This window comes from Pimephales promelas, chromosome 6 (genome assembly GCF_988280905.1).
Source record: "Pimephales promelas chromosome 6, fPimPro1.hap1.1, whole genome shotgun sequence".
Taxonomy (NCBI): domain Eukaryota; kingdom Metazoa; phylum Chordata; class Actinopteri; order Cypriniformes; family Leuciscidae; genus Pimephales; species Pimephales promelas.
Genome location: NC_142774.1, coordinates 16,652,981 through 16,672,051, shown reverse-complemented (window position 1 = coordinate 16,672,051; position 19,071 = coordinate 16,652,981). Strand labels below are relative to the sequence as shown.

General features: G+C 38.5%; 1 protein-coding gene across 1 annotated transcript in view; it reads left to right on the top strand.

Moving 5' to 3' along the window:
* htr1fb (5-hydroxytryptamine (serotonin) receptor 1Fb) overlaps positions 1–19,071 on the top strand; it is a 29,754-nt gene extending 10,683 nt beyond the window's left edge. The window contains exon 2 of the mRNA XM_039649496.2: positions 17,094–19,071. Coding sequence (XP_039505430.1) covers positions 17,107–18,243 — 1,137 coding nt within the window. The 5' untranslated portion in view covers positions 17,094–17,106 and the 3' untranslated portion in view covers positions 18,244–19,071. The remainder of the gene's footprint in view (positions 1–17,093) is intronic.

Sequence of the window (19,071 nt, the reverse complement as noted above, 5' to 3'; positions counted from 1 at the left end):
TTTCTCATGATCCAATCCAATCAAAAATTGATAGAAAGTCTTTGCCTACATTTTCACATTAAAAATACTATTTCACCAAGAAATGAGTCACATGGTTTCATGTTAAATGTTTCATTAAGAGCATCCACATTTGGAATAGGCTACATAAAAATTCCCCACCAAATTCCACACATGTTCTCTATCTAACCATCACTAACAGTCAAAATTTCACAAATCATTTAGTGTTTTCTGAAGCAACATTTGTTTACTTGCTCCCAGAGTAAATTAGCGAATCAAAAACATGTCAGAGCTGAAGATGCCACAGCACTAACACAAACTGACGAATCTGCCGTATCACATTAGTACTCCGTGAATGAATAGAGTAGGTCGTTTGGGAGAGAACTGTGAGACTTTACATCTATTCACTGAAACTTCTTGAAATTACCTTTGGTCTTCCCTGAGGAGGGGGATTGCCATCAGCAGGCAACCCAGGTAGGGATTTAAAAGTCTTCAAGACAAATCGCAAATACTTTTAATAGAGTGTAAATCAAGAAATCATTGGTGTGAGATACTAAGTCCCTGTTGTCTGAACACATATAATGGATCCTGTTATTTGTTTTCTTTTGGTAGAATATGGCTTTTATCTAGCATATTCATTTTAGAGAGAGAATCATTTTCTAAATTAAGATCTGATGACTTGTTTTGCATACTCCAGGAACCCATGTTTAATAAATTACTGTGAGTGGCGGGTCTTTAAATGCATGAAAGTGATGAAAGTTGGGTAAAGATCAAAATTAAAAGGAATTTGTATATGATTAAATCCTTTAAAATACTGCTGTACATATTGTTGCTAATCTGATATTCAGCTAAACCTAAACGCTTTGTTTAAAACCATTGAGCTGTCTCCACTGGCAGCACTTCAAGCATGATAAGTGCATGAAGATTATTGAATGTAGGCAGCATATTTATACCTTTTCCTCAGATACCTTATTTTGGCAAGATTTTATAAGGCAGCTTCTGATGCATTCCCAGAATGCTTAGGGTGCGTTTCCCAAAACAGCATCACAGTTCAAACCAAAGATGTGAGGTATGAACTGAAACACCTTGTTTCTGCTAATAGGTGCTGTAAGGGCAGAACACAACTTAAAGCAAAAATAAAACTATTTAATTAGTTATTTGAAATATTACTTCGTTTTTTTTTTTTTTGTTTAATCCTCTGTTGACCTGTTATGATTAAATGTACAATACAATTTACTGTATTTGAGATCGATTTGAGTATACAAATATTTCACAGGAAATGTGTTTTGTCTTGCAAGAAACAATAATTCATAATCATGAAGTAAGTTTTAGAATTATGAATTTGACCTTTTTTAATCATTTTACTGCACTTTGAATATCATGTATTGTTAAATTAAATTCAAATCGATTTCTATAGTGCTGTTCACAATTTTGAATAGTTGCAAAACAGCTTTACATATGGAAAGAAGTTAGTAAAGATATGTAAACTATGATGACAAATAAAGAAAACAACATATAGTCAGTTTCAAATGGTGAAAGTAAATTTACATACTTGATCAGAAGTTTTAAAACTTCTGATCAGGTATGAAAATTAATAATATATATATATATATATTGAGGTGGTGCTGTCTGCACACACAAGCTCTTTTGCTCGCTTACTTCCACGAACGTCAGTTTGGTTTGAGCGTCAGTTTGTGCTGGGGACAGAGACGCATTCAGAAGTGCATTTTCAAAAGTGCTGGGTACAAACTTGTCAAACTGTGCAGCCTTTCTGCTCAACCCATAGATAAATGCATAGATCCGCATATCCGCATACCAAATATGTTCATCAGTGGTTACAGTCTATATCAAGCAGGGACATGTTTGTGTGCATTTTATTTTGTGATTTCACTGGAATGAATATAGTTTCCACAACAGCGATTGAAGTGCGCGTCCGAGTGGAGACTGCGCAAGCCATGCAACTGACAGCAGCGGCAAAAAGCGCTCAGCTTGATTTTAAAAACAAAACATTTTAGCGCTAGATCTCTTATTTAAGAGCAAACTAAATTAATGCTCTGCAAGTTAACTGGAGATGTTTTATTTTTATTAGGTACATCCGTGCCTCAATGTTTCCAAAAGTGGTCCCGGGTACAAAATGACTAATGACAAAATTGGAGCATAACATCGCATGACCTAATTTGCAGTAAAACTAGTTGATCACGAGTGGCTCAACAGGTAGATCTTTAGATAAACTCAGGCATTTGACCGATGAGCATGAATACTGGCAATGAGTGGTATCGTCTCTTGCTTATGACCGTAAAAGTGGGTCAGCATATATGTGTGGTCGGTAACAAACAAATAAAAGATGCTTAAACAATGCTTTTTCCTTATCACAATCACATTCATAACATAAATGGCATTAAACCTATTGGCTTCCCCCAAACTTTAACACAGTGTTGCCTTTTAAACACAGTAGAAACCAATTACACAGCTTAGATTATTACAATGTATTGGATGATAACTCAAAATGGATGCTAATGTGAAGTATAGCAGTATTTGTGTCATCACTCTTTTAAAGGGATACTATGCAAATTCTTTTTAGCTTAACTGAACAGCTTAGGAGTTATTGAAATGGTTATATCACTTCTTTCGGGATGAATGGCCGTCTGTGTTCCGTGCAGAGTCTTAACACGGAAGCACGCCTCAATCCGTTTGCGGAGACTGAACAGGTTCCCCTTCATCTCTGTTTTTAGCGCTTTTCTGCGGCACTGAGGACAGCGACTCAGTAGCCTACATGTGTGTGGCTCTTGTATCGCTGTCCTCAGCTCAGTACTGAAAGCAGACAAAGATGGCAGTAAGCCTAACTTAAAGGTGCCATATGTAACTTTTCTTCTAAAATGAATCCTTTGTTTATTGCCTGTGTGTGAAAGGGTTGTAATCACACATTACCAATGATCCACTTGTCAGGTTTTGCTATTACCTCTGAAGGCCAGTATTCCTATTTCTATGTGAAGTCTCCAGTTTGGATTTTCTGCGAAATCCATCGGATGTGATGTGCACTGCAGCTAACGACATGGAGTCTGATGACACAAAAAAACGACCTGCCTCTAGCACAATACAGACTCCAACACAAACTCCACATAAATATAAAAAACAAAACAAAAAATATATCTGCTGAAGCTCGTCAGACCAAACGTGAATCGGATCGACTGGAACGTGAAAATATGGATCAATATCGGCTGAGCGTTTGATTTATGGAGACCTAAGCTATTTTTTATTGTGATAAATTACAAGTTTTCAGATATGCTGAAATAATGGTAAACTGTAATGAAATAGCAAGATAAACTTCAACATACACTCCACTAAAGGATTATTAGGAACACCTGTTCAATTTCTCATTAATGCAATTATCTAATAAAACAATCACAAGGCAGTTGCTTCAATGGATTTAGGGGTGTGGTCCTGGTCAAGACAATCTCCTGAACTCCAAACTGAATGTCAGAATGGGAAAGAAAGGTGATTTATGCAATTTGGAGTGTGGCATGGTTGTTGGTGCCGGTCTGAGTATTTCACAATCTGCTCAGTTACTGGGATTTTCACGCACAACCATTTTTAGGGTTTACAAAGAAAGGTGTGAAAATGGAAAAACATCCAGTATGCGGCAGTCCTGTGGGCGAAAATGGCTTGTTGATGCTAGAGGTCAGAGGAGAATGGGTCGACTGATTCAAGCTGATAGAAGAGCAACTTTGACTGAAATAACAATTTGCAATTGCTCACCAAAATTGGACAGTTGAAGACTGGTGCTTTCTTCTGTGTGTTGAAAGTCTTAGTGTGGCTTGTACCATAAGTACGGCTCGCTCATGTGTTCAAGCACACGCATTTTTTCTTGTAAAAATGGGCTCTATGCACGGCAGTATTTCCAGTGAAGGTTTAAGGATGCTGGATTACTTCCGCCGATCGTATAGTCCAATGATATACCGAGAATTTATATTGGATTTTATACTCTATGGTTATACTAAAGAAACGTTAGTCACAAAAACAGACAAGACAGACATCCCTCATTGTGTTTGTGCTTCTTTTTTTAATTATATTAAATAAACATAGCTGTTTATAAAATTACATCTAAACGTATTAAAGTTTTGTTTCAAAGACGAGAGGACAGTAAATTTGGAAGACTAATCCCGTTTTCCTCGGTTTTGAAGAGCACACTGAAGAGCATCCTTGCGTTAAATGCGTAATTTATGCGTGCATAAAGCCCATTGTCTGCAATCTGAAACATCACCGATAGAGGCAGCTAAAAAAAATACATATAGCACCTTTAATTGATTTAATACACAAAAAGACTGAAATGGAATTATATCTTTCTTTGGAGGGTCTCTGTTTCTCTCTCCAGTTATTTACCCAGCACGGTGGGTAGGGAACTGTCCAAAATTATTTAACTGTTAAATAACACGAAAAACGATACAAAATTGCTTAACTGTTTTTTTTGTTTTTTTTTATTCAGAATGACAGAAGAACTGTATCAGCATGTAATAACAGCAGCATTGAATCTGACACAGAAGCTAAACACAAACAAACACCAGGAAACCGATTAAAAATGATTTCTCCTGTAGCTTATTTCTTCAAAATGATTAAATGAACAACATATCTAACCATATAAACAACACCAGTCAACAATCAACAATCCGAGATAGCGAATAAATAATCACACATGCACCCAATTCAATTCAAACTTGCATGTGGGACTTGGGGCTTGTTACAGCAGGAGACGGCGGGGTTTCGTGCTGAACACAGCAAGAATGTCTTGATATTCCAGTGAATCTGTCAATTCCCTTTTAATATGAAAGCAGAGACAAAGAGTTCAGTCTATCTGTCAACATTGTTGCCCTGGTGCCTGTTTTTATCGATTGACAGCTGAAAAGAGTCTCTGCACAGTACATTGTCATCATGGGCAATGTAAGAAGAATATATCACGGGGGCATGCGTCGAGTCGAGCACTTCTACGAGTGTTTCTTTTTTTCTCGTTTGTGGCCTTTCTTTTAAGCTGCTGCACAAACACAGTGTCCTCTGTGTGTGCTCTGGTCTGCATGCACACATGGAAAAGTGCATGCAGGCAGGCAGGGTGAGAGCCTTGTCACCAAATGTGTCTGATCTTGGCAAGTAGGCAGCAGCGGCTCTCATTAAGCCGTATGTGTCGGGCTTGAAACGAGTGTTCAGCTCCATCATCTGCTTGTCCAGTATGTCATTCCATAATTTCTGTAGGTCCGAGTTTTGCTGTACAGGTGATGATTTGCCCAGAGTAGAATCAACGTGCGTATTGTCTAACCTGGCCAGGAACTTCCTCTTGCGTGATCCACTGATATCCCAGCGAACAATCTCATGTTTATTCATCGGCTCATCTGTCAGTGCCATTACTTTATCAAATGCATCATTTTCATTTGTGAATTGTGTGTAGCTGTCCTTGAGCCCTTCAATCAGATCAATACAATATGTAACTGATAGTGTGGAAGATTGCAAGCCCTTAGTGGCGTAGTGGCTGACTTCAAACAACTAGTTTAATGTGACAAGCAGAAACAAAAACCTTTTCTTTTGCATTTGGTGCAGTAAGGAGTCAGCTTCAAGTTTTGTTTGGCCAGAATTTTCAGAGAATGTGGCGAGGATCTCCAAAATAGGTCTCAGGAGCGTCAACACCTTACTGACTGCATTTGACCATGAGCTCCACCTCACATCACCGGATCTCTCCAGCTCCAGTGTTTTTTGCCCTGGTCACATCTGTTTTTGAATTTCCAGAAATTTGGCATGTCTGTGCGTCCTAGTCACAAAGTTATACAAGCTGTTTATAATATCGAAAAACATTGAAATGACAAAAGATACTTTAGCTGCTGTGCACAGGACAAGGTTAAGTCTATGTAAGTTACAATGCACATATAAAGCGTGGGGAAACATCGTCTTCAGTATCACATGTGCCCCTCCTCTGTTCCCCCGACATGACTGATGCGCCGTCAAATCCGACGCACAACCCCGGGTCCAGCTGCTATGGTCATGTTGTCAGTTTCCACAAATCCCACAGCCTGTTCTTTCTTGTGCAGGTATCTGACACATAATAACACTAGCTCTCTTTTTGGCAAGTCTTTGCACTCACCAGCTAAATTCGCACAATATGTGTCCGGCTCATAATGCAAATCTGCCTTTATACTTTTGGCAAGGAGTGGTGCTGCAATTTCCAATATCTCATTTTGTATAGCATGGTGCAGTTGTTTACCATTCTTTCTTTCATTCTCGCCTTTTATTTCTGGGTTATATTTGGAAACCAGGTCAAGTAGTTCCAAAATGTTACCCTTGTTTAACACATCTGCGTTTCCAGACTGTTAAGCCTGTTGATGAATCTATCCTCATAAACTGCTTCAGGGAAATGACAACAAGTCGTACCAAAAACAGCATCACTTTATAAAAAAAACAGCCAGGACAGGATGTGAAAACAGAACGTGTCCTGGGAAAACATTCGGACATTTGGTCAGCCTAGCTTAACGGGTTAAATTCCCTTGCACAGATAGACAAATCATTGCAGCCTGTGCATGCGCTTAAGTTATTGTGTGCGAGAGAAATCTCAGGACAGGTGGAAGCATATTGTGTTTAAATATAGGCTTTAACAAGAAGCATTGGGTCCAAAATTTTAGGATGAGCAAGCAAGCCAACCTTTGATATATTGATATGTCAAAGTTTGTCCACATTGGGTAAGTTGTATCAAAAGGGAGGACCACTGTCTTAGACTTAGAAAACCCCTGCGTTAGCCTAACTGTTAGCCTACTTGCTTGCTGGTGTGAGCGGGTGGCTACAGGAGGACTTGATGGAGAGAGGGTGGCCGAGCAGGAAGGTAACTCTTCATTTGTAACCGCGTTACTAAAAATGGCAGGAGTTTCCTCCTCCTGTTCCTCCGAGCATATTTTTCTAAGCTGCCGTCTGTGTCTGACTCATTGAAAAGCTTGCTCGCCAACGTCATTCATTTCATTGGATCACTTGCTGGTGACTATGCAGCCTGTGGGTAGGCTTAAGAGTCCACACTTGGGGTAGAAGCCGCTGACTGGCTGAGAAGCTTTCACTCAAAGGTTTCCTTGGACTGCTTATAGGATGAACTGCTAGAATGAAAATCCCTCACTACCAAGGGGGTAATCCATCAGCCGGAAGTTGAAGCTTCGCGGGAGCCGCCATTGTAGCAGAACTTCACCTGCTGTTAGCATTTCATTGACTCATTGACTCATTCATTTTGGCGTCACTTTGACAGCGAATAACTTTACATCTGAGGCGCACTAAGACTCCATTCATCCATTATTTATTTCTAAAGAAACACGACAATGTATAAAAGGCTCCATTACCTATCTTGCATTATGGCCCAGTAGAAGCAGTTTTTGTAAAAATAGGCTTACGATTGTGTCATAAGGAATCGACTCACCGCCGCACAATAGAGAGATTAGGGACTTTAAGCAACAGCCTCTGGTGGAACAGCAACGGCATTCTGTTGTTCTATTGCACATGCTACTTCGCGACGTCTGATAAAGTTTTAACGGGCTTCAATTTTCTCCGTTAAAATCAGTGTGTCCATTTCTTTTACTGTCTATGCTCACTGCGTACGCCTGGGTTAAAATGGGCGGGCCTGGACCTAAAATGGGTGAGGCCAGGCCGCCCTTCCGCTCGAGTTAAAATTTTTCAACTTGCGCTGAGACCATTCGCAGCAAACGTGTCGCCCAATTCGCGTCATTTGTGAAGCCGGCGCAAATGATGTGTCTTAGCACGATATTTGCGTCTTTGCATTGACTGTATGTAATGTAATATGTAATCTAAATCCCTGGAGACACTGCAGCAAGCTTAGCAAAAATGGGTTGTGATCCAATTATGTATATAAAGAAATACATACAAAACATTTTGGCTAAAAATGAATTAAAAGTTCACTATTTTATTCAACATTTAAGTGTGTTAGATATTCATTTTTAATTATTTTCATACTTACTGTTTTTATATTTTTTACACTCTTAAAACTGTCACTTTCGGTGTGCACCCAGGTTCGTTTGTTGGTTCATTATGGTTATGATTTGAATTCTGTTTTCTTGTCCTGAGTCCGCTTTAAAAAGATGGTCTGGGGTATGGTTCATGTGAACTCTGATGGTTTGCTGCTGTCATGAACAAAATCCAAATTGCTGATGTGAACCACTGTCAGTGACGTATAATTCAGTAAAACTGTGTATTTGTGTGCGTTTCCTGAGATCCGGGATTGATGCAATGCCTTTAGAGAGAATGTAGCTATTTCTCAAGGTACAAAAAAATAGTATAAAAGTGAGATAACCTAAGTTGCCACTTATGATGCACACATAGAGCCCCCCCCCTCCCCCCCCCCCCCCAAAAAAAAAAAATGGTGTGAACACTGTTGAACTCGAGTTCGAACCAAACAAACTACTGTAAATGTGAAAGCATATCTGGTCATTTGCTCACTTTTTGGTAGTGCCAATGTTCCAGGGGCATCACTAGGATTTTCATTTTAGGGGGGCTAAGCCCCCTATGAGGGTATGATTTTTTCTTTAAATAATAAAAAAGAGAGGTAACACTTTAGTTTAGGAACTAATGCTCTATTAACCAGTTTCATTACCATGCAAAGGCAGGGTTTTATAATCACTGTAGTCCCGATGTGAGGTAAGTTAGTTAGGGGGGTTCAGGGTTTCCCCGAGAAAATTTAGATTTCTCTGATCTACATACGTGCATTTTAGGATGTTTTGAAGTCCAAAAAAAAATAGATAACAGCTTTAAAACCATGTGAGTGGGCAGTGTGATTATTTTTCTCTCCTCATCAGCATCACCCTTTTTTTCTCTTTGTTTTTATCTTGCTCCGTCTCTTCCCCTCCTAAAGCTGAGCTTTGATATAGGCTTTTCATTTTTGTCTGTCAGTGAAGAAAGTAAACATAGGGTCAACTGATAAGTTGATTTTGCCTATAAATAATTTTTCTCAGACGAGTTTATTTACTGAAAGCTACTAAAGTTAGGTAATTACGTTTGTTAAATGCATACACAATAGGCTACACATTGATTATTGATCTTATACCTAATACAGGGCCGTAGACAGGGCTTTATATTCAAAGAGGTCCTAAATTTGAGGTTGGTAGGGGCTTCAATTTTTTTTTATTTCTCTAATATGTGCATTTCAAGACATTTGAAGACCAAAAAAGGATAAGAAATAGCTTTAAAACAGTGGCCAGTAGATTATTTGTCAATACCTTCTCTCTCCTCATCTCCATCTCTTGCTTTTTTTCTCAGTATCTTCATTCCTTTCTCTTCCCCTCCAAAGGCTGAGCATTTTAAATGTAGAAAAGGCTAATTTATCATTTATTCTCAATATGTATACATTAATTATTTCTACTGTGCCTAAAATTATGAAAACGGCTTTGTTAATGTTTCTTGTCCCCTCACAATGACAGTAAACTAATTAACATGAGTCACGTTACATAGGCCTATTTTCATGCCGCGTTCCAGGCAACCTGTAACTCGTGTTTTTCCAACCTTATACCCTTGAAAGTGCACTGGAACGGCAGTCAAACCCGTGACTTCCCACCTGTGAACTCGTACTAGACCGATGTACTCCCAGTTACGAGTTCTGACGTCACATAGCCCGCGAACCTATACAAAACTACAATGACAGCCCCTACGGATGCAGTGTTTCTGCAGGCGGTACACGGTGAAGACACTTTAGGACAACATAACGTTAACTAGTTTAAAATAAAAGGTATAACAGCTTATCTTGCCTCATGCGCTTCTCAGTTTTCCCACAAATAAACTAGGAGTAAGCACCTTTGGTGTTAGCAATTATTACAAATGCACGTGAGCCCCGTAAGGTCCGCTATGCTGGTTTGTTTACATCTAGGTAACGTTAGTTTGGCGTGAATGACCTGGAATGCTACAAATAGTCGTAAGTCGTGGTTTGAAGTCGTGATTTACGTGCTCAAAAACCTGCCTGGAACGCAGCATCAGTTCAAAATGGCGGGAATTAGACAAAACTATATTGGTTTGCCTGATTATTTTTTGTAACATTCGTTTTACATTTATGAAATAAAAAATGTCAAATATGAAATCTTAAGTTTAGCTACTTACATAAGCAACATCTTATCTCGCACTTGACCGTACACGTCGAGTCATGCCAATATTATGAAGCTGCAGACTCGGAGCCTGTATCTACAGTCCCCCACCGAGAGTCCCGCATTCTCAGACCCCTCGTTTTTCGAACACAGCGCCTCCTGCTGTTCGAAAGATCGAATAACACCCGCACACAGAGTACTAGCGCACGATTATCCAAATGCAATTAAAAACAATAGGATGCAATATTACGGTCTCCAAATAAATTATCCAATAAATATTTGCGTTCCCTGCTTAATGCATGTGCCAAAAAAACAAATTTTTACTGATGGAAGGGATACAATTACAGATTGAACTACCTTCAGAAAAATAGTATGTGATATTATATTGCTACAATGTTTTTTTTAATATATTTTTTTATTTAAATTCCAATTTTTCTTTCAGTTCAACCTATAATGGTCTAATTACCATGCTAACATTACAATATCTGTTTTTGATATTTTGAATGTGAAGCAAAACAAATCAGAATAGAAGACAAAACACCAATAATAAACAATTCTGTACTTTATTTAATGATCACCTAAACATCATCTTGCTGTAAAGAAAAAAGGGAGAAAAAACTGTGTTCGTGACTTTACTTTTCGTCTTCAATTGCATTAAAAAAAACTCATTTATAAGTCGCTTTGCATAATCATAAAATGATTTGTTGCTGGATTCGGCAGGGGCAACTCCATCGATGTGTGGTGTACTAGAATAGCTTACAACATATAGGACCGATAGCACATGTCTTATGATGTTTCAAAAAGAAAGAAATAAAAAGAAAAAAGATGTTTGCAAATGTTAGCTACCATGTTGCACTGCTCTTTGTTGCACTGAACTTTGTACAACTTTGTGGGTTTGAAATATATGGGGGCACAAAATGGGCAGTGAAAATAACTGCAGCATTTATGACATTTCTACAAAAAGTCCAAGGTTAAAGGCGATCGTTAGCTATCTAAATATTTTTGGGGGGAAGAGGGCGAAAAAACATACATCAACGGCTCAAATCTTGTTACAAACTATCTTTACAAATATTAAATGGACTATTCATATGTTGTATCGATGAGCTAAATTAGTTTTATGACAAAATAAATCAAACGAATAGGCTACTACGATTCGCTAAATAAAATTGAAGATAGCCTAGGCTACTCACGTTTTTATCCGATACAATTTGATAGGCTGTCTCCAAAAACGAGGGGTCTGAGAATGAGGGACTCTGGGTGCAGGGGGACTGTATGCAGGCAGAGCCCGTCTAACGGAGAGCCTTGGCACTTCCTATTAGCCCCATTGTGTATCACCTTGGTTGCAGTTCCATTAGAATTCCACTGGAGGTGATCGCGGGCGAGAGCAGAATGAATGGGAGTCTATGGGGCTAAACGGCTAAATGTGTCTCTTTCACCTGCTTGTCGTTAAATCAACATAGATTTTATTGTTGATTCCGCAAGTTCAATATAGATTATAGGTCAAAAGTCGAATGAACGAGTACTTATGTCCTTTTGATTTCTTACAGGTTAGGCTGTTGTTGGCCGGAACACGCTAGCATTCTGCTATTGTGTGACGTCATCACATTTTTGAATGGATTTTTAGAACAGATAAGTGAACTTAAAAATGCAATTTTCAGCTGAGTGTTTTATCTTAGCCCTCCCTTTTGAATGCAACTTTAAAATTACTTGACAAAAATTACATCCTGAGAAAAGTGGATTTCTGGGGGTGAAACCCCATTGACTCCCATTCATTCTGCACTCGACCGCGAGCGTGGTCAGAGACGTGTTACTGCAGCCAGTCCAGAAACCAGAAGTAACCAGCCAGTGCCAATTCTCTTCAATTAGACATTCTCTGATGCAGGTCTCAGAGTCTGCAGCTTCATACTACTCAGCCGCGCTGTTAAAATTCGTTATCAGCGTCTGTGAACACAAAGCCCGCCTACTTTAATTTGATTTGTCATCTCAAATATTCTGACATTGACCAGCAGTGACAGACTGATGAGGCTTAGATGAATACACACATACACCACACACACACTGTCCTCTGTTTCTGGCGTGCTCCCTGCTCGGCGCCGCTACAGATTGAAGATGAGCGTGCTGAATCTGATTATAACAGGATTGAAGCGAACACGAATTTGGGTAGCCTACATTATTTTTAGGGGGGCTAGGCAGTTAAAGGGCCTAGCGACGCCCCTTATAGCTAATGCGAGTAAATGTGTTATAGTGCCATCATTTGATAGAAGAGTGCTTTTAATGTTTAAACAGCCTGATCTATAAACAACAGCTGGAAGTGAGAAGTGTGGTTGGCAGGAGAAAATAGCTGGGATGATCACACTGACTAGCATGGGTTGGCATTGATAAAGGTTGGCCATCTATTGTCAGCATCTTACTGCAAGGGCAGATTACAGCTTCACCAGCAGTGACACAAATAGTAAACATTTTAAGATGCTTTCATCTAGCTTGGCATGTATAATCATAAATCATATGCTTCAAAACAGAAAACTAAATGTAGTACCTTTTAAGTACCCAGCATATTTTTAAGCAGTGTATACTGAAAACCATTTTATGCTTATGTGAGGGGGTAATTTGGACTAGGGGACAAAGAGATTTGACTGTAGCCTACCAAATAAGTGCTTGAGTCGAGTTTACATTTTAAAATAACATATCTAAAAAAAAAACAAAAAAAAAAAACATTTAGGGTGTTTCCTCAGCAATGGGCACTTGAATTAAGCCTGTGAAATTTTAGTTAGTTAGCGTTCTTAAAATAAGCTTTTCATACTTAGTAGATTATGTAATTTGTCCAAAAGGAGAAATTCTGTCTTTTTTTTTTTTTGAACTCAATTAAATGTTATTGTGATGAATGTGATGAAAACAGCATTTTGAAATAAAATGTCAAACTCCTTTGTCTTGCGAAGCTAATTTAATGGCTACAAAAGTGCCACGGCTAAAGGACAATTGTAAAAAAATATATTAAATACTTTTCAAACAATGAATGTTTAAATTCTTTGATTATTACATTCTCGGTTTAGAGTTTTAAATGTATTATTTCACATTTGTTTATGAATTCTATAATTGGGAAAACGTTATAACAATAAAATATATGCATTTAAGGCATTTAAAAATAAAAGATAACAGCTAGCCCTCCATGTTATATTGCAGTTACTGAAGGAAAATACAAAACATTCGGAAAAATAAATAATTTTATTTCCAGGATTGATGACATGCATATCTGGTGACAATTTTGTATCCATAAATGTCCTTGTTGAAGAAATAATGCCTTGAATATTATTCATTGTATGTTTATATATATATATTATTATATATATATATGTTTATATATATATATATATATTATTAATTAATTAATTTATTTATTTATGTTTCTATTTGTATTATATATATATATATATATATATATATATATATATATATATATATATATATATAATACAAATAGAAACATAAATAAATAAATTAATTAATTAATAGTAAAAATAAATAAATAAAGGCATGTCTACCATGGTTTTAATTAAAATAAACATCTGGCAAATAAGTTGAAGAAATGCCCCATGAAATAATGAAGTTAACACCAATTCACTGGAGTCATGGTTTATCTGATTTAAAGTAGTAGTTCACTCTAAAATGAAACTTACCCCATGATTTTCCCTTAAGCCATCCTAGGTGAATATGACTTTCTTCTTTCAGACGAATACAATCGGAGTTATATTAATAAACACCCTGACTCTTGCAAGCTCTTCAATGGCAGTGGATTGCAACCATCAGTTTGTAGTGTTAAATATTAATATTTTTCAAACACAAAATCATCACTTTGCTTCAGTCGGCCTTTAGTAACCCCCCGGGGCTGTGTTTTGTTCTTTTATGATGGATGGATGAACTTTTTTGAGCTTCAAACTGTTGGTGGTAATCCACTGCCATTATAAAGCTCGGAAGCATCAGGGTGTTTATTAATAAAACTCTGACTGCATTCGTCTGAAAAAAGAAAGTCATATACACCTTGAGGGTGAGTAAATCATGGGGCAATTTTCATTTCAAAGTGAACTACTTTAAAGGGATACTTCAGGATTTAGCACTAGGCTTTGTATCAATAGAAAACCAGTAGTATTTTAGAATTACTGTGCTTCCCCCTCTCATATCCCCCTGATATGAGAGAACAATGAATTTTTAGTCTGGAAAAAATCCTCCGATGATGCAAAAATCATCATTTTGCGTCATCAGAGGATTTTTGGGCCAGAGGCTAAAGAGACTACAGCCAGTGTTCCGCATGTTTTCACCACACCCATATGGGGCGGGATCTCACTCATGTGTCAGCCATCTTTCTGTAGAAGCTAAGCTAACAGGCTATTGCCTCTTGGTCTGTGTAGAAAGTTTGTATAGTAGGCTAATCACGACAGTGGAAGGTAGTTTTGAAGTTAAAATGGCAGAAGGGGATTTCGAAGATCTGTTGTGAGAATCTGATGCCCGCTGCTACCTGTACGTGCCAGTTGCGGGAGATGGAGGAACAAGAGGCCGGCCGAAGCAAGACCTGAGCCCAGCCAGACTCGAGCTGGGGCAGGCGAGAATCTGATGCTTGCGGCTACCTGTATGAGCCACAATACAGCGATAAACAGTTGCGGTTGATGGAGGAAAAAGAGGCAGTTGGAGCGAGACAGACTCGATCTGGGGCAGGTGAGAATCTGATGCTCGCGGGTACCTGTGCGAGCCGCAATACAGCAATAAACAATTGCGGAGATGGAGGAACAAGAGGCGGCCGGAGCGAGACAGACTCGAGCTGGGGCGGGCGAGAATCTGATGCTCGCGGCTACCTGTATGAGCCGCAATACAGCGATAAACATTTGCGGGATATAAAGGAACAAGGAGCGAGACCCGAGCTGGGGCGGACTGGTGGTGTGAGTGCTTTCGCTGTGCGCCTATGAAAACAGATAGAGTCCTATTGCTGTCGCGAATCTCAGCGATGCCATTTTCTTCAGGTGAGATCGCTGAATCCGCAGAGCTTTGAGTGTAAAAGTGTTAATATTAATTATTATTTGTTGTGGTTCTTTTTTATAAACCTTTAGTGTTAGTACAGTATGGATTAGCCTAGATAATGTATTAGATTAGAGAAATAGTGATTTCAATTGGAGGAAAACAGTTCATAAGCAGAGCTACTAAGCTACTCTGTTGACATGGTCCTGACTTGCGTCATATTTTTAATGGGAAAGTCTAAGTTGTGTTATATACATTAGGCTAGTACATCCCGGTACAATGCAATTTAGCACCACTTCGATAGAAATTTATTAAATAACTCACGATCAGTGTTGGGTAAGTTACTCTAAAAAAGTAATTAATTACTAGTTACTAATTACCTCTTCAACAATGTAATTAGATTACTGTACTAATTACTCTCTCTAAAAAGTATTTAATTACTTTTAATTACTAATTACTTTCAAAATCCCATATCAATCTCAACCAGCTGAATAATACAAGGATAGACTTGAATCTGTTTTAAATTTTTTGAATGAATTATCCTTAAACAGACCAAGGTGGAGAAGGTTACATTATAAAAACATAATTTTTAACATCAGACAATACATTTTGATGTTAAACCCACTATTGTGTTATGTCTGATCTCATGACATTTCACACTTTTTTCATACATATTTTACAATAATTCATACGAATTTGTACGAGTGCGGTCATACAATTTAGACACCTCATAAAATGCATACGAATCGCTGTGAGATCGGATTGATCTATACACAGTATTTAGCTCAATTACATCAGAAGTAACAGTAATTAAATTACAGATAAATGAAGAGTAATCCCTTACTTTACATTTTCAAGGGAAAAGTAATTAAATTACAGTAACTAATTACTTAGTAATTAGTTACACCCAACACTGCTCACGATGTATCAAAGCAAGTAGTTGTATCCATTTTTTGGATTCTGCCGCCTGTAACCGGTAGGCGTGGTTTGGGAGTGGCCTCGTAAGGGCAGCAAATCAAGTGCATTCTGGGAGTTGTCGTCTTTCAACCACATGAGTAAAAAATACATTTTCTGCCTTTTCTCTGTCTAGAATAGCCTGACTTCGTCATACTCATATTCTAGTCAGAATGTGAGTCTGAAACTGCTCCGTAGGGCTTTGATTATGAGGCGTGTCTGAACCGAACCAGGGAAAAAAAACTCTGCACTCAATTGGATAGTCAATAAACCTACAACCAATCAGAGCAATGCAGTAAGTGAACTACTTTGCATACAGTTGTCAACTACAGAACTTACTTATTTTTGAAGTAAAATAACAAGTGTTACTTCTTTTACTTACTCCTCCATGAGTGCGACCAAAGGAGAAACCACAACGACCACAGGCTTTTCATTAGCTCCCATCTTCTTAGCGACCGTCAGAGCCAGCTGATAAGTTACACTTTTGCCTAATCATGAAGGAAGGACGACAAAAATATCTTTCCCATCGACAAATGCCTTGATTGCAGTTTTCTGTTTCTCTATTAAAATTAATGCGCTGTCGATTTATTTTACAACAGACACGACAGCGGAATCTATACCTCTCAATTCTCCAGTTGCAGTCATCTTTGAGGGAAACCACTTAAGCGCTCTTTGATAACGTGATGATTACGTCCTACCAGATAATCTGTCCATCATCGTATAAAGCCCGTCCTGGCAATTTGATTGGCCCGAACTTTTCTTGTCTGATCATAATTACTCCTCAATAGATCGAGTCCAGACCGAACTTCCCGACCAAAAAATGTTGTGGGCGGAGTTCGGGCTGGCATCCAGGCTATGTCTAGAATGCTTCGAATAATGACCAATATTAAATAAATACACATTCATCTTCCCAGAGGTGAAGTATCCCTTTAAGACCTTTTTTTTCATACTCCCTGATATCAATGTAAACTGAAAAGTCAATGTCTTTTATTTTTTTCTCTTTTTTTTTTGCTCTTGCTCATTCTTTTGCTTTATCTAATTCAGGTCACACAACCATATGGCAAATACGTTCACCATGGACCCCAGCAATTGCTCAGCTGTGGATCTCTCTGATGTTTTGGCCAGCCAGATGAGTCCCAGCAAGATCCTCCTCTCCCTGACTCTCTCCTTCCTGGCAGTGGCGACCACCGCCATCAACTCCCTGGTCATCACTGCTATCCTGATCACCCGCAAACTCCACCAACCCGCCAACTACCTTATCTGCTCTCTAGCTGTGACAGATCTTCTGGTAGCTGTTCTAGTGATGCCCATCAGCATTGTGTACATCGCGGAAGAGACGTGGGTTCTCGGTCCGATAGTGTGTCACCTGTGGTTGGGTGTTGATGTTACATGCTGCACCTGTTCAATTTTACACCTGGCAGCCATTGCACTTGATCGATACCGCGCAATCACCGATGCTGTGGCGTATTCCCAGAAACGCACGTATAAAAGAGCTGTCATAACCATTTTTTCCCTGTGGACACTGTCTGTGTTGGTTTCTCTACCACCTTTAGTGTGGAGGAAATCCTCAAGTGTGGAAAACAAGGATGGGAAGAGGGAAGTTATGGACTGCTGGATTGAGCATGACCATGTGGCCTTCACTGTCTACTCCACTTTTGGAGCATTCTATATTCCACTGGCCCTCATTTTGGTTCTCTACTACAAGATCTACAAGGCGGCGGAGACACTGCGTAGCCGTCGAGGGAGCAGCCGATTAGTCAAACAGACAGTGAGCAGCGTCATGCTTTCAGGAATGAGCTCTGATAAAGACATCACCCTCAGTCCCGACACATTCTGCCCAATTGAGAAGTCATTTTCCGAACCATCAACAGATGGGGAAAGGGTGCGCAGCACATCCTCGTCGGGTAATCTCATCAAGGTCCGCAGGAACCCAGGGGCTAGGGAGAGACGGGCGGCTTTGACATTAGGATTAATCCTGGGAGCCTTTGTGGTGTGTTGGTTACCATTCTTCCTGAAGGAGGTGATAGTGAATATTTGTCTGACCTGCAGCACCTCTGTTGTGCTTGCAGATTTCCTCACCTGGCTTGGGTATCTCAATTCCCTCATAAATCCGCTAATATACACCATCTTTAACGAGGACTTTAAGAAAGCATTTAAAAAACTTCTGCCTTTCTGTTGCAGCAATGTCATTTGAAAATGACTGGGAGGAAAAAAAAACATGGTTTCATCGGACAAACTTTGGAGTTGAAATCTGCAACTAAGTTTTAAGATCTAAGTTACAATTACAATCATACTGTAAATAAGCGGACTTAACGCAAGAATTACACACCTTTTTAGAGACATTCCATCAGTATATTGTTTATGTGGTGCCTGTAAATACTTTGGTACATGAATGCATGTAAAACCAACCCATTTGCTCCCCACAAAGATTTCACATTTCAGTATTTTGAAATAGAGAATGTTATATCAAATTAAAAGGGGTAAATGTTTGGCTGGTTAGCATGACCCAGTTAGCCCCTGCTGATATGTTGTAACTACACCATCTGGATCCAAAAAATATATATTTTTTCATTAACAGCCATTCAAAAGTTGCGTTATATACTGACGAAATATTTTGTTGTTGTTGAAAATATAAATATTTATATTATATATAATATTTTTTAGTACATTACATTAATAATGTTGTTTGTTTTAATGATTTGTTATATCTTAATGTTCCTCGGGTTCGAACAGATCTAGAAAAAAAATAAAAATAATTTTGCTCGAAATAATTTACAAAACATCTTAAAGCTGAATATGCTTCCATCATTGAATGAGTTTAAGTTACTTTTAACAGATCATGTGTTTTGTCCTTTGGTATCTTGCTGTTGTGATCCTTGATTGTGTTTTTGTGTTATGTATATGTTTATGTTATTGTAGCTGTTTTTTTGGTCTGGTCACTCTTGTAAAATAGATTTTAATCTTAATGAGTTTTAACCTAGTTAAATTGAGAATGAATGAAAAGAAATAATATACAAAACAA